The sequence below is a fragment of the Acanthopagrus latus genome, chromosome 2 (genome assembly GCF_904848185.1).
Source record: "Acanthopagrus latus isolate v.2019 chromosome 2, fAcaLat1.1, whole genome shotgun sequence".
In the NCBI taxonomy this organism is placed as follows: domain Eukaryota; kingdom Metazoa; phylum Chordata; class Actinopteri; order Spariformes; family Sparidae; genus Acanthopagrus; species Acanthopagrus latus.
In genome coordinates, this window is record NC_051040.1 from 1640717 (window position 1) to 1653244 (window position 12528).

A 12528-nucleotide genomic window follows, 5' to 3' on the forward strand; every position below is an offset into this window, starting at 1 on the left:
CTTTGCATGTAGCATCTGTGGACCCTCCTGACAATAAGTTCTTAAAAGAATTGAAAGAATTGTGGTAGTCCAAACAATACTCAAGTTTTTAAATGACAACTTCCTGTAGATTTTGGTCAAAACAGGAAGTGTTGCATATCTTGGCCAAATACTGTCCGATTACCACAGCACTTTGGCTTGTTGTGTTCTACGGCCTGCTGAGGGTTTGTGCAAAATTTTGTGCAAATCGGCCAATAGGTGGCACTTTTTTTTTTTTGCTAAAGGATGAAAGAGGGCAGTGGTCCCTTGCTAATGGATACAAACCTCTGTTCAAGAGTCTGTAGGGTCACACAGTGTAGTCCTTTGCTTATTTGTTCTCGATGTAGATTGCATGGAGTTCTTCTGACTTCAGTGTACATTATTTAATACCAGCGGGAGCAGGCCACCAAATCATAAAGGAACAACTTCCTCAAAGAAAGGTATTGCATGAACAAGACCCGACAACGGCGTGCCTCAAAGCGCGTGGACTGCGAAGAGCCATTCATTGCTGCAATTGCATTGCATTAATTTTGGTTATGTTATTTTAGGAATATTTATCCTGAGGCTAAGAAGAGGATTTAACCTTCTCAGCCTCCACACTGGTATCTACATGTTGCCCTTTCCACATCTGTCCAGGAAGCAGTTTATGTTGTTGCATTTATGATGATGAAAGAAGCAATTTGGGGGCATTTTGTCACTTATTGCAAGACATGCACAACCCAGTTGCCAGAATAAATGTTAGCTAACTGAGCTTCCACAAACACATGGATTAGTTAAAACTAAATGTTTGATGTTGCAGCTTCATATTTCTTTTTTGTGCTTATGCTGTTAGGGTTTTTGCAGAAAAAACACCTGGTTAGGTTCAGGAAAACAATGATCGTTTGGCTTGAAATACCTGTTTTAGTCGCCACAATCACAGACTGGAGACGGTCGGACTCATCGTGAAAAAGATCTGGTTTTGTTCCCAAAAAAAGGCTGACAAAGGCTGACTCCTTAAAAATATCTAGTGGTTTGACTCAAACTGTTTGGAAGCCTTGTTGGCTTTTAATAATGCCAACACGATGACACTACACCTGTAGATGTGAAAGGTGGCTAATAAGCTTATAATGTGAATGCATTATGCCAAGTTTGGGACATATGTCAACTTCGGATGTTATCTGTGGCTTGCAGCAACGTTTACATTTTACATGCAACCATCCTCTAACATAGACATTAGCCCATTTTAGTTTTCTATGTTTCCTCATTGTGCAGTTCAACCCACGGTGCTAAAAAAGAACTCTCTCTTCCTCCAGTTTCTGCATTTGAAGAGACTGAACACAAAATCCACAGTCTTGTCATGCAACCACCACAATAGATCTAATAAGTGCCTGTATTTGAAATGATTTTGTTTCTGTTTTTAGGATTCTCCCAAGGTCTCTTGACAGAAGAAACTGGTACTGCCGAAGGTAAACTGATACATTAAATATAGGCCTAAATGAAAAATAAAACAAGAGATTATTATATTATATTATACTAACAACTCTTACCCGTGCTTAGAGATTGATGACATCCAGTTGGCTGGAGGATCCAGCCGTTGTTCTGGTGAACTACAGGTGAAGAGCCAGGGTGTTTGGATAAATGTGGATGACCATGACTGGAACCTCAAGTTAGCAGATGCAGTTTGTAGACACCTGGACTGTGGTTCTGTGGTTGAGGGTCTCTCAAGCAAGTATCCATTGTTATCTCCATGGAGAATAGCGCCTTTCTGTCTAAATTCTGGAACCGAAATGAAGAAATGTTTTATAAAAGGGTCCATGACTATTGGTGTCAGTCTGGGGATCATCTGTTCAGGTAATGCCACCAGAAGCCATAACACAAAAACACTAATCACAAACGAGCAAAACAGTGTAGCAGATTTCTCCTCAACAACAGAAGTAGCTAGAGACTTCGTTTAAAAGAGAAAAAATACATGTAACATATATAATGTTCTCTTATTTGTTCTCTCTCTTTTCCATTAAAGACTCCATCAGGCTGGTGAATGGAAACAGTCTGTGTTCAGGCAGACTGGAGGTGAAGTCTAACCAGAGGTGGTCCTCAGTGTGTGAAGATGACTTTGACCAGCAGGATGCAGAGGTGGTCTGTAGGGAGCTCGGCTGTGGGGCTCCTTCAGTCCTCCAGGGGGCGCTCTATGGAGAAGTGGAGGCTCCAGTGTGGACCAGAGAGTTCCAGTGTGGAGGCCATGAGTCTGCTCTCCTGGACTGTAGAACCTCAGGCTCAGATAGAAACACCTGCTCACCTGGTGAAGCTGTTGCACTCACCTGCACAGGTAGGAGAGGAGCTGCAGCTTGAATTTGATTGGAGTTTCTATTTAATGTGACTTCTTTTGTCACCCCATTTTTTACTCTTGTCTGCTCAGAGCCTGATATTGTTCGAGTGGTGCGAGGATCGAGTCGCTGTGCTGGTGAACTGGAGCTGAGACAACAAGGTGTGTGGAGAAAAGTGCATGATGCATCGGCTCAGTGGAATCTAAAGACAGCAGATGCAGCGTGCAGACACCTGGACTGTGGCTCTGCTGTTTCAGCAGGGGGGATACGGAGTTTAACATCCATACCTGTCTGGTGGATAAATTCAACTTGTCTTCAGTCCGGGTCTGCAATTACTGATTGTATATTATACAAAACTGATTCTGCCAACTACCACCTGGAGGTCAATTGTTCAGGTAACTCCAGTAAACACATCAGCTGTGATGGTTGTCTTGTTCTTCACATTTCTTCATTCGGCAGGTCCAAGCCACACTAGATCAAGTAGCAGTCATCAATGATAAGTGCTTAGTTTAATGTTCCAGCTCACCTTAGTGTCACATTGTTGCTGGTATATGCAGGAAGGCATACATGCATAGGGAAGGAAGAGGCAGTATTGAATTATTCAGCCATCAAGAGAGAAAACAGCAGAAAAGTTTCATACAATCACCTGCTGATTGTAGAGAATGAGAAGGTTCCTGAACCTGAACACAGAAGTAGAAATCCTTCTGTCTGTTGCTGTCTTTCTTCAGACTCTGTCAGGCTGGTGAATGGAAACAGTCTGTGTTCAGGCAGACTGGAGGTGAAGTCTAACCAGAGGTGGTCCTCAGTGTGTGAAGATGACTTTGACCAGCAGGATGCAGAGGTGGTCTGTAGGGAGCTCGGCTGTGGGGCTCCTTCAGTCCTCCAGGGGGCGCTCTATGGAGAAGTGGAGGCTCCAATGTGGACCAGAGAGTTCCAGTGTGGAGGCCATGAGTCTGCTCTCCTGGACTGTAGAACCTCAGGCTCAGATAGAAACACCTGCTCACCTGGTGAAGCTGTTGGACTCACCTGCTCAGGTAAGACAGGAGCTGCAGCTGTGATTCTAAAACAAGTTACGCCAGTTATTTAATCTATTACTCTCTTGTACCTCTTCAGAGCCCAATGACATCCAGTTGGTTGGAGGATCCAGCTCCTGTGTGGGCAGGCTTGAGATGAAACACAAAGGAAAATGGAAACCAGTGTCTATTCCATTCCTTTCTATGTCGGGCCTGATGTCTATAGCGGTTGTATGTAGACAGCTGGACTGTGGTTCTGCTCTTTCAAGAGAAACAGTACATGTGGTCAACAAAGATACATTGATAATCCTATCATCCTGTGGTCAATCTGAATCTGCCATCAGGGAATGTGCATCAATATGGCCTTCTTCTTCCCAAAATATTCTGAAAATGACCTGCTCAGGTAAAAACCAACAAAGGCAACAACTTTAACAGTAATCCTTAAAAAATGTAGTAGCCTCCTGCGGAACATATTTTGGCACCTTTTTTATATATGTTCATCACAATACATTAAGTTCCATTAAACACTGTTAGAATGAACAACAACATTTTACAGAGTTCCTTTTTGAAGAACCAAAACTGGACTCACTAAAATTAAAAAATCGCTGTCATCTTGCTCACTTATATTGCCCACCCTGCCATCTTTGACAAACAACATCTTATTAATTTTCTCTCTTCCCCGATAGACTCTGTCAGGCTGGTGAATGGAAACAGTCTGTGTTCAGGCAGACTGGAGGTGAAGTCTAACCAGAGGTGGTCCTCAGTGTGTGAAGATGACTTTGACCAGCAGGATGCAGAGGTGGTCTGTAGGGAGCTCGGCTGTGGGGCTCCTTCAGTCCTCCAGGGGGCGCTCTATGGAGAAGTGGAGGCTCCAGTGTGGACCAGAGAGTTCCAGTGTGGAGGCCATGAGTCTGCTCTCCTGGACTGTAGAACCTCAGGCTCAGATAGGAACACCTGCTCACCTGGCAAAGCTGTTGGACTCACCTGCTCAGGTAGGAGAGGAGCTGCAGCTTTGATCTTATTTGACTTTCTATTAAATGTGACTTCTTTTTCATCTTTTACTCTTGACTGCTCAGAGGCCTATTTTGTCCGGTTGGTGGGAGGATCCAGTCGCTGTGCTGGTGAAATTGAGGTGAAACATCAAGGCGTGTGGAGAAAAGTGGATGATGCAATTGGTCAGTGGAATCTGAAGACAGCAGATGCAGCGTGCAGACAACTGGACTGTGGCTCTGCTGTTTCAGCTGGGTGGATACAGAGTTTAACATCCATACCTGTCTGGTGGATAAATTCAACTTGTCTTCAGTCCAGGTCTGCAATTAGTGGTTGTGTATCTACAACAACTGATACTAACAACTTTCACCTGGAGGTCAATTGTTCAGGTAACTCCAGCAAACACATCAGATGTGATAGTTGTGTTGTTGTTCACATTTCTTCATTCAGCAGATCCAAGCCACACTAGATCAAGTAACAGTCATCAATGATAAGTGCTTAGTTTAATGTTCCAGCTCACCTTAGTGTCACATTGTTGCTGGTATATGCAGGAAGGCATACATGCATAGGGAAGGAAGAGGCAGTATTGAATTATTCAGCCATCAAGGGAGAAAACAGCAGAAAAGTTTCATACAATCACCTGCTAATTGTAGAGAATGAGAAGGTTCCTGAACCTGAACACAGAAGTAGAAATCCTTCTGTCTGTTGCTGTCTTTCTTCAGACTCTGTCAGGCTGGTGAATGGAAACAGTCTGTGTTCAGGCAGACTGGAGGTGAAGTCTAACCAGAGGTGGTCCTCAGTGTGTGAAGATGACTTTGACCAGCAGGATGCAGAGGTGGTCTGTAGGGAGCTCAGCTGTGGGGCTCCTTCAGTCCTCCAGGGGGCGCTCTATGGAGAAGTGGAGGCTCCAATGTGGACCAGAGAGTTCCAGTGTGGAGGCCATGAGTCTGCTCTCCTGGACTGTAGAACCTCAGGCTCAGATAGAAACACCTGCTCACCTGGTGAAGCTGTTGGACTCACCTGCTCAGGTAGGAGAGGAGCTGCAGCTTTGATCTTATTTGACTTTCTATTAAATGTGACTTCTTTTTCATCTTTTACTCTTGACTGCTCAGAGGCCTATTTTGTCCGGTTGGTGGGAGGATCCAGTCGTTGTGCTGGTGAACTGGAGGTGAAACAACAAGGCGTGTGGAAAAAAGTGATTGATGCAATGCATCAGTGGAATCTGAAGACAGCAGATGCAGTTTGCAGACAACTGGACTGTGGCTCTGCTGTTTCAGCTGGGTGGATACAGAGTTTAACATCCATACCTGTCTGGTGGATAAATTCAACTTGTCTTCAGTCCGGGTCTGCAATTAGTGGTTGTGTATCTACAACAACTGATACTAACAACTTTCACCTGGAGGTCAATTGTTCAGGTAACTCCAGCAAACACATCAGATGTGATAGTTGTGTTGTTGTTCACATTTCTTCATTCAGCAGATCCAAGCCACACTAGATCAAGTAACAGTCATCAATGATAAGTGCTTAGTTTAATGTTCCAGCTCACCTTAGTGTCACATTGTTGCTGGTATATGCAGGAAGGCATACATGCATAGGGAAGGAAGAGGCAGTATTGAATTATAGAAGTTATTCAGCCATCAAGGGAGAAAACAGCAGAAAAGTTTCATACAATCACCTGCTGATTGTAGAGAATGAGAAGGTTCCTGAACCTGAACACAGAAGTAGAAATCCTTCTGTCTGTTGCTGTCTTTCTTCAGACTCTGTCAGGCTGGTGAATGGAAACAGTCTGTGTTCAGGCAGACTGGAGGTGAAGTCTAACCAGAGGTGGTCCTCAGTGTGTGAAGATGACTTTGACCAGCAGGATGCAGAGGTGGTCTGTAGGGAGCTCGGCTGTGGGGCTCCTTCAGTCCTCCAGGGGGCGCTCTATGGAGAAGTGGAGGCTCCAATGTGGACCAGAGAGTTCCAGTGTGGAGGCCATGAGTCTGCTCTCCTGGACTGTAGAACCTCAGGCTCAGATAGAAACACCTGCTCACCTGGCAAAGCTGTTGGACTCACCTGCTCAGGTAGGAAAGATGCAGCTTTGATTCTACAGCAAGTTAGATTCATTTATTTAACCTATTACTCTCTTGTACCTCTTCAGAGCCCAATGACATCCAGTTGGTTGGAGGATCCAGCTCCTGTGTGGGCAGAATTGAGATGAAACACAAAGGAAAATGGAAACCAGTGTCTCTCTCGTTTTTTTCTATGTGGGACATGATGTCTGCTGCGGTTGTATGTAGACAGCTGGACTGTGGTTCTGCTCTTTCAATTGAAACAATACATGTGAACAACACAGATGGATGGGAAATTGCAACTTCCTGTGGTCAGTCTGAATCTGCCATCAGGGAATGTGTCTCAATATCGACTTTTTCTACCCATGATATTCTGAAAATTACCTGCACAGGTAAAAACCAACAAAGGCAACAACTTTAACAGAAATCCTTAAAAAAAGAAATAGCCACCTGGGGAACATATTTTGGCACCTTCTTTATATATGTTCATCACAATACATTAAGTAACATTAAACACTGTTAGAATGAACAACAGCATTTTAAATGAGTTCTTTTTTTTAAACTGATGCATTAAGAACTTAAACTGGACTCACAAAAATGACAAAATCACTGTCACCTTGCTCGCTTATATTGCCCACCCTGCCATCTCTGACAAACAACAACATCTTGTTAATTTTCTCTCTTCCCCGATAGACTCTGTCAGGCTGGTGAATGGAAACAGTCTGTGTTCAGGCAGACTGGAGGTGAAGTCTAACCAGAGGTGGTCCTCAGTGTGTGAAGATGACTTTGACCAGCAGGATGCAGAGGTGGTCTGTAGGGAGCTCGGCTGTGGGGCTCCTTCAGTCCTCCAGGGGGCGCTCTATGGAGAAGTGGAGGCTCCAATGTGGACCAGAGAGTTCCAGTGTGGAGGCCATGAGTCTGCTCTCCTGGACTGTAGAACCTCAGGCTCAGATAGAAACACCTGCTCACCTGGCAAAGCTGTTGGACTCACCTGCTCAGGTAGGACAGCTTCATGTTTGATTTTACTTGATCTCATCAAAATGTCTTTAGTTCTTTTATCAATTACTCTCCTGTCTCTGTCCAGAGCCTGATATTGTCAGGTTGTCAGGGGGAACCAGTCGCTGCGATGGCACGTTAGAGATGAAACACCAGGGAGAGTGGAGACCAGTGGCCAACATGTTCTCTGAATGGGACCAGAAGTTAGCATCTGTTGCATGTAGACAACTCAACTGTGGTTCTGTTGTTTCAAAAAAATCCAGAGAAACTTCATATGAACCTGCCTGGCAGATCAGCGAGACCTGTGTTCAGTCTGATTCTATACCCCTGCTGCGGGAGTGTTTAAAGATAGCTGGTAAATTCCACCCTCCCATCAACCTGGAGGTGATCTGCTCAGGTAACCCTGAACAGGGACTTTCAGTGAACTTTATATTCTCAATAGAGACTCACACAATTTTCAATTTTCTTCACAGATATTCTGGCTCAGCCAAACATCTCCTTCTCCCCCCACAATGACGGGTTGTCCGAGGACAAGCAGCTTCAGGTGCTCCTGGGCTCCAGTTTCACCATCAGCTGCTCCATCCTGCCCCAGCATCCAGGAGGCTCTTTCCAGCTTACTTTGACCAACTCAGCAACATCACAGAACTACACCCTGGCAGCTGTCAATCACTCTGCACACTTCCTGTTCTCTGCTGCAGACCACACCCACCAAGGGAACTACATCTGTGTTTATCACGTCTACGTTTTCTCCTGCAAATTCTCCTCTGAGAGCCGCCGTCTCTATGTCACTGTTGCAGGTAACTTTACATCTGAGTCATTTTACGTTTCTGCAAACCACAAATACTTTCAATTTTACATACAGAATTGTCAAAAGTATTCACTCACCCATCCAAATAATTGATATCAGGTGTTACAATCACTTCCATGGCCACAGGTGTATAAAAGCACTGAGGCATGCAGATTGTTTCCACAAACCTTTGTGAAAGAATGGGTCACCCTCAGGAGCTCGGTGAATTCCTGTGTGGTACTGTGATAGGATGCCACCTGTGCAACAAGTACTGTCATGATGTTCTTTCGCTCCGAAATATTCCAAAGTAAAATCACGGAGCTGGTTCAGCGATTGCCGAGGTGCATAGTGCTCAGAGGTCGCCAGCTTTCTGCAGAGTCAATCACTACAGACCTCCAAACTTCATGTGGCCTTCAGATTAGCTCAAGAACAGTGTGTAGAGAGCGTCATGGAATGGGTTTCCATGGCTGAGCAGCTGCATCCAAGCCAGACATCAGCACAATGCAAAGGGTCGGATGCAGTGGTGTAAAGCACACCACCACTGGACTCTCTGGAGTGATGAATCACACTTGTCCATCTGATAACCTGATGGATGAGTCTGGGTTGTCTTGTTGACTTGTCTGACTGCATTGTGCCAAGTGTAAAGTTTGGTGGAGGGGGATAATGGTGTGGGGTTGTTCTTCAGGAGCTGCGCTTGGTCTCTTAGTTCCAGTGAAACGAACTCTGAATGCTTCAGCACACCAAGAGATGTTGGACAGTTCCATGCTCCCAACTCTGTGGGAACAGTTTGGGGATGGTCCTTCCTGTTCCAACATGACTGTGCACCAGTGCACAAAGCAGGTCCATAAAGACATGATGAGAGAGTTTGATGTGGATGAACTTGACGGGCCTGCACAGAGTCCTGACCTCAACCCAACAGAACACCTTTGGGATAAATTAGAGCGGAGACTGAGAGCCAGGCCTTCCTGTCCAACATCAGTGTGTGACCTTACAAATGCGTTTCTGGAAGAATGGTCAAAAATTCCCATAAACGCTCCTAAACCTTTAGGAAAGCCTTCCCAGAAGAGCTGAAGCTGTTATAGCTGCAAAGGAACCGACGTCATATTAAACCCTGTGGATTAAGAATGGGATGTCACTTGAATTCATATGCAAGTCAAGGCAGATGAGTGCATACTTTTGGCAATATAGTGTATCATATATATTATATATACACATTACTACAACATGAGTCACATTAATATTGCGTGTACGTGTGCTGACCTTTATGTCAAAAGAAGGAGGGGGTGATGGTGGAGTGACGGCTAGGCATGACAGCTGCCAAACTGGACTGAAACCACTGGATATTTTGGACAAGATGTCTGGGGCATTTTCTAGCCATATTCGTGAAACCAGATAATTTCGAATAGAGTTGGAACATTTTCCAGCTGTGTTTGTGGCAACAACCTAGATATTTTTGGTCAGACACTGGGACATTTCCAGCCATGAAAATGGCAACAAAACCAGATATTTTTGACAAGACTTGGGGAGAGTTTCCATCAGTGTTTGTGGCCGCAGATCTAGAAAAGCCAAAATATGATTTTCTTAAGTCTTGCAGAACCATTTGTGGTTTCCTGTAGCGACTGTCATTCCTTCAGCAGAAACAATACGAGGTTTGAAAGCTAAAATTAATTAATTTGATTTGATTTAAAACATTCAAAGAAAACTGCATGTTCCCGTATGAGCTGATGTAATGACTGTGAATCTGTTTCAGCCTCTTTAACAGATCTGATCATCAGGCTGGCACTCGTAGTGCCGATGGTGGCGTTCAGTGCTGCCATGTTTTTTTACTACAAGGTAAACAGTGACTAGAAGTGGCTGTTGTGGTATAATATGTAAAACTCAAGTTTTCGCATTGGGATCATAATTCAGTGTCTGTGTGTGTTTGGTACAGCAGATAAAACAGAAGCAAAACATTGAGTAACTACATCATGTACCAACACTTCCTGTAGTGAAGAAGCATGTTGCTCCAGATGTTTCTGAGACCTCTGGCAGAATTAGGAATACTTGTTTGCATTAAAGTATTTTGTGACTTAAACACATTGTTTTGCCATTTCTCTGTAGGTCAGTAATAGTCAGATGCCGAGACGAGAGGACAATATTGAGCTCGATTACCTTGGTGGTGCTCAAGATGGAAACAGTGGAGCTGAAGAGGCAGGAGTCGAGGGACCACAGTAGTGCACATCCAGGGTTTCCAGGAGATGAATCAGTACTGGAGTCAGAAGAGGTATATGTGAATTTAACAAAACAAAAAAAAGCTAGTTTGATAGATGTTTAATCATTTTTAAATGACAATGTGCTTTTCCTGCTGTATTCTTATATTTCAAATTCTTGCACTGACTGATTAAAGAGACAATGCAGTGAGAGAAATGTGACATCTTGTTGTGTGATATTGTCTCCACCAAAGTTACATTTACATTATTAAAGTGTGTTTATATGTCTTGGAGTGCAGGAAGTAGTGGGAAGCCTTTGTTGGCGCCAGAAGAGGCTGCATGTAATCAGACATATGCCGGCAATTTATGAGCTCACATGCAGCTTCCTCTGGGAGCCACGAAAGGGTTCATAACCATATTTTTCCACATATGCAGTTGTACTACTGTTCTACTGTCTGTGTTCACGAAATGAACTTTGTTTTGCAATAAATTAAACCTGCATTGACTGGAATGTGTGGATGGTTTTGTTGTTATTATAACTTGTTTTTTAGCGAGCAAGAACTCCAGTTAGAAGTGTTTCTGGATTGATTCTCTTCTCTTGAACCACCTTAGTGTTATTGGTAAGAAGTCAGCACTTTTTTGACAAGAAATACAGACATTGTTGACAGGACGTTACTGACTGGAAGAGACTCAGCTTCAGACTCAAACAAGCATCCGGAAGTGAATCTGAAAATGATTTCTTGGTCACTTTAAGGAAAAACAAATAACTTTTTATGGTGAATGTGTTTTGCAAACAACTGCATATTTACACATCCAGCAGAAACAAAATATCATCTTTCATTTGGAGTCTTGTTTTTGGAATTTAGAGTGCAGGGTTGATGCCTTAAACCAGACCTAGGTCCAGGGGCCAGATGTGGCCTTTTAACAAGCTGATTCTTAATTAATTCTGTTAGTAGACTGATTAGCCCATTGCATCTGCTGCTCAGCAAATGTGAGTTTTTGCCCTTTGTCACATTTTTTCAGGCTCCTCTTGAGCACTTTCAGTGGTGAGGGAGTGCAGAGTGATTGCTATGAGGAGATGACTTTGGTCTGGAACAGTGTCAGGGTGGGTGGTGCATGTCAAGTGTCATCCACATGACTGCACCCAAAGTTTCCCAACTCAGCATTTCATTATAACAAAATGATCAATATTATTAATTTCACCTGTTAATATTTTGTACAGTCAATAGAGCCATTGTTGAAATAAAGACATTTAAATTTACTGAATTAAAACTCTGGTTAACTCCGACATGCTCTTTGAATAGTCACCCCTGCACATTACAATGTGTTTTATGTGTCACCTCACTTCCTGCCAAATTCTTGATGGGACATGTCTTCAGGGTTTCTACCACTTTCTTTCCTTCAGCTGGCCAGAAATGTGACTGAGTTAATGCTAAATTCCCCCCGTCTTTGCTAGAGGTGTTAATAAGCACCTGCTGTTTTAAGTTCAAGACTGTCAGGAGGTCTAAAGGAGCGCATCTGTCTGTGCTGTTTAATCAGGGGAATGTAATCTGACTCTAATCTTAACACGCAGACTTTTAGCGTTGGAATGTAACAAAGTAAAGTCCACAAACATTTCTGGAGCTTCATAGCAAAACAGTGTTGCCACATTATCCTACACAACTTCTCTATTCATTTTATTTGTATTAATTTGCTCGTGTTGTCTTTTTCATTGCTCTTTCGTTCTCAGGACATTTAGCAATTTGTATTTTCTGTCTTGTCTTTTTACCGATACACAAATCTGGACTTGCTTCAGTTATATCATCTTCCCGACTGTCTCATATTTGCTCCAACTGTCAAAACATTTTGAATGAACTATTTTTAAAAGAGTGTAATAAATTGTTATACAAAAGTTATTACCCTGTGTTATTGACTGATCAGTATGATGTTATGCTTGTTGCAGCCTGTCTGCAGCAGAGGACATCTCTGTGTTTACAGATCTGTCCTTTGGTTCTTACTGGACTCATGCAGTCCAACAGCACAGACGGGTTTTTACAGTTGTGTTATAGACTCTGAAAGCAAACTTGGCACACAGACATCATTCAGCTTTGCTCCAGCAGCCATGCAGCATGAGTGAAAACAGAGTAGCTCTCAAGACTACTGGAGGTGAATGTGTGATATTCAAAAGATAAAGACTCTGGG

The 12528-nt window shown here is 43.5% G+C and overlaps 1 protein-coding gene across 1 annotated transcript in view; it reads left to right on the plus strand.

Annotated features, from left to right (window-relative positions):
• Positions 1–10848, plus strand: part of LOC119007756 — a 33463-nt gene extending 22615 nt beyond the window's left edge. The window contains exons 19-32 of the mRNA XM_037077645.1: positions 1751–1848; positions 2018–2323; positions 2414–2716; positions 2843–3355; positions 3435–3737; positions 4021–4326; positions 5437–5739; positions 6082–6387; positions 6465–6767; positions 7069–7374; positions 7460–7768; positions 7845–8168; positions 9909–9991; positions 10259–10848. Coding sequence (XP_036933540.1) covers positions 1751–1848; positions 2018–2323; positions 2414–2716; positions 2843–3355; positions 3435–3737; positions 4021–4326; positions 5437–5739; positions 6082–6387; positions 6465–6767; positions 7069–7374; positions 7460–7768; positions 7845–8168; positions 9909–9991; positions 10259–10372 — 3877 coding nt within the window. The 3' untranslated portion in view covers positions 10373–10848. The remainder of the gene's footprint in view (positions 1–1750; positions 1849–2017; positions 2324–2413; positions 2717–2842; positions 3356–3434; positions 3738–4020; positions 4327–5436; positions 5740–6081; positions 6388–6464; positions 6768–7068; positions 7375–7459; positions 7769–7844; positions 8169–9908; positions 9992–10258) is intronic.
• Positions 10849–12528: the final 1680 nt, after the last annotated feature.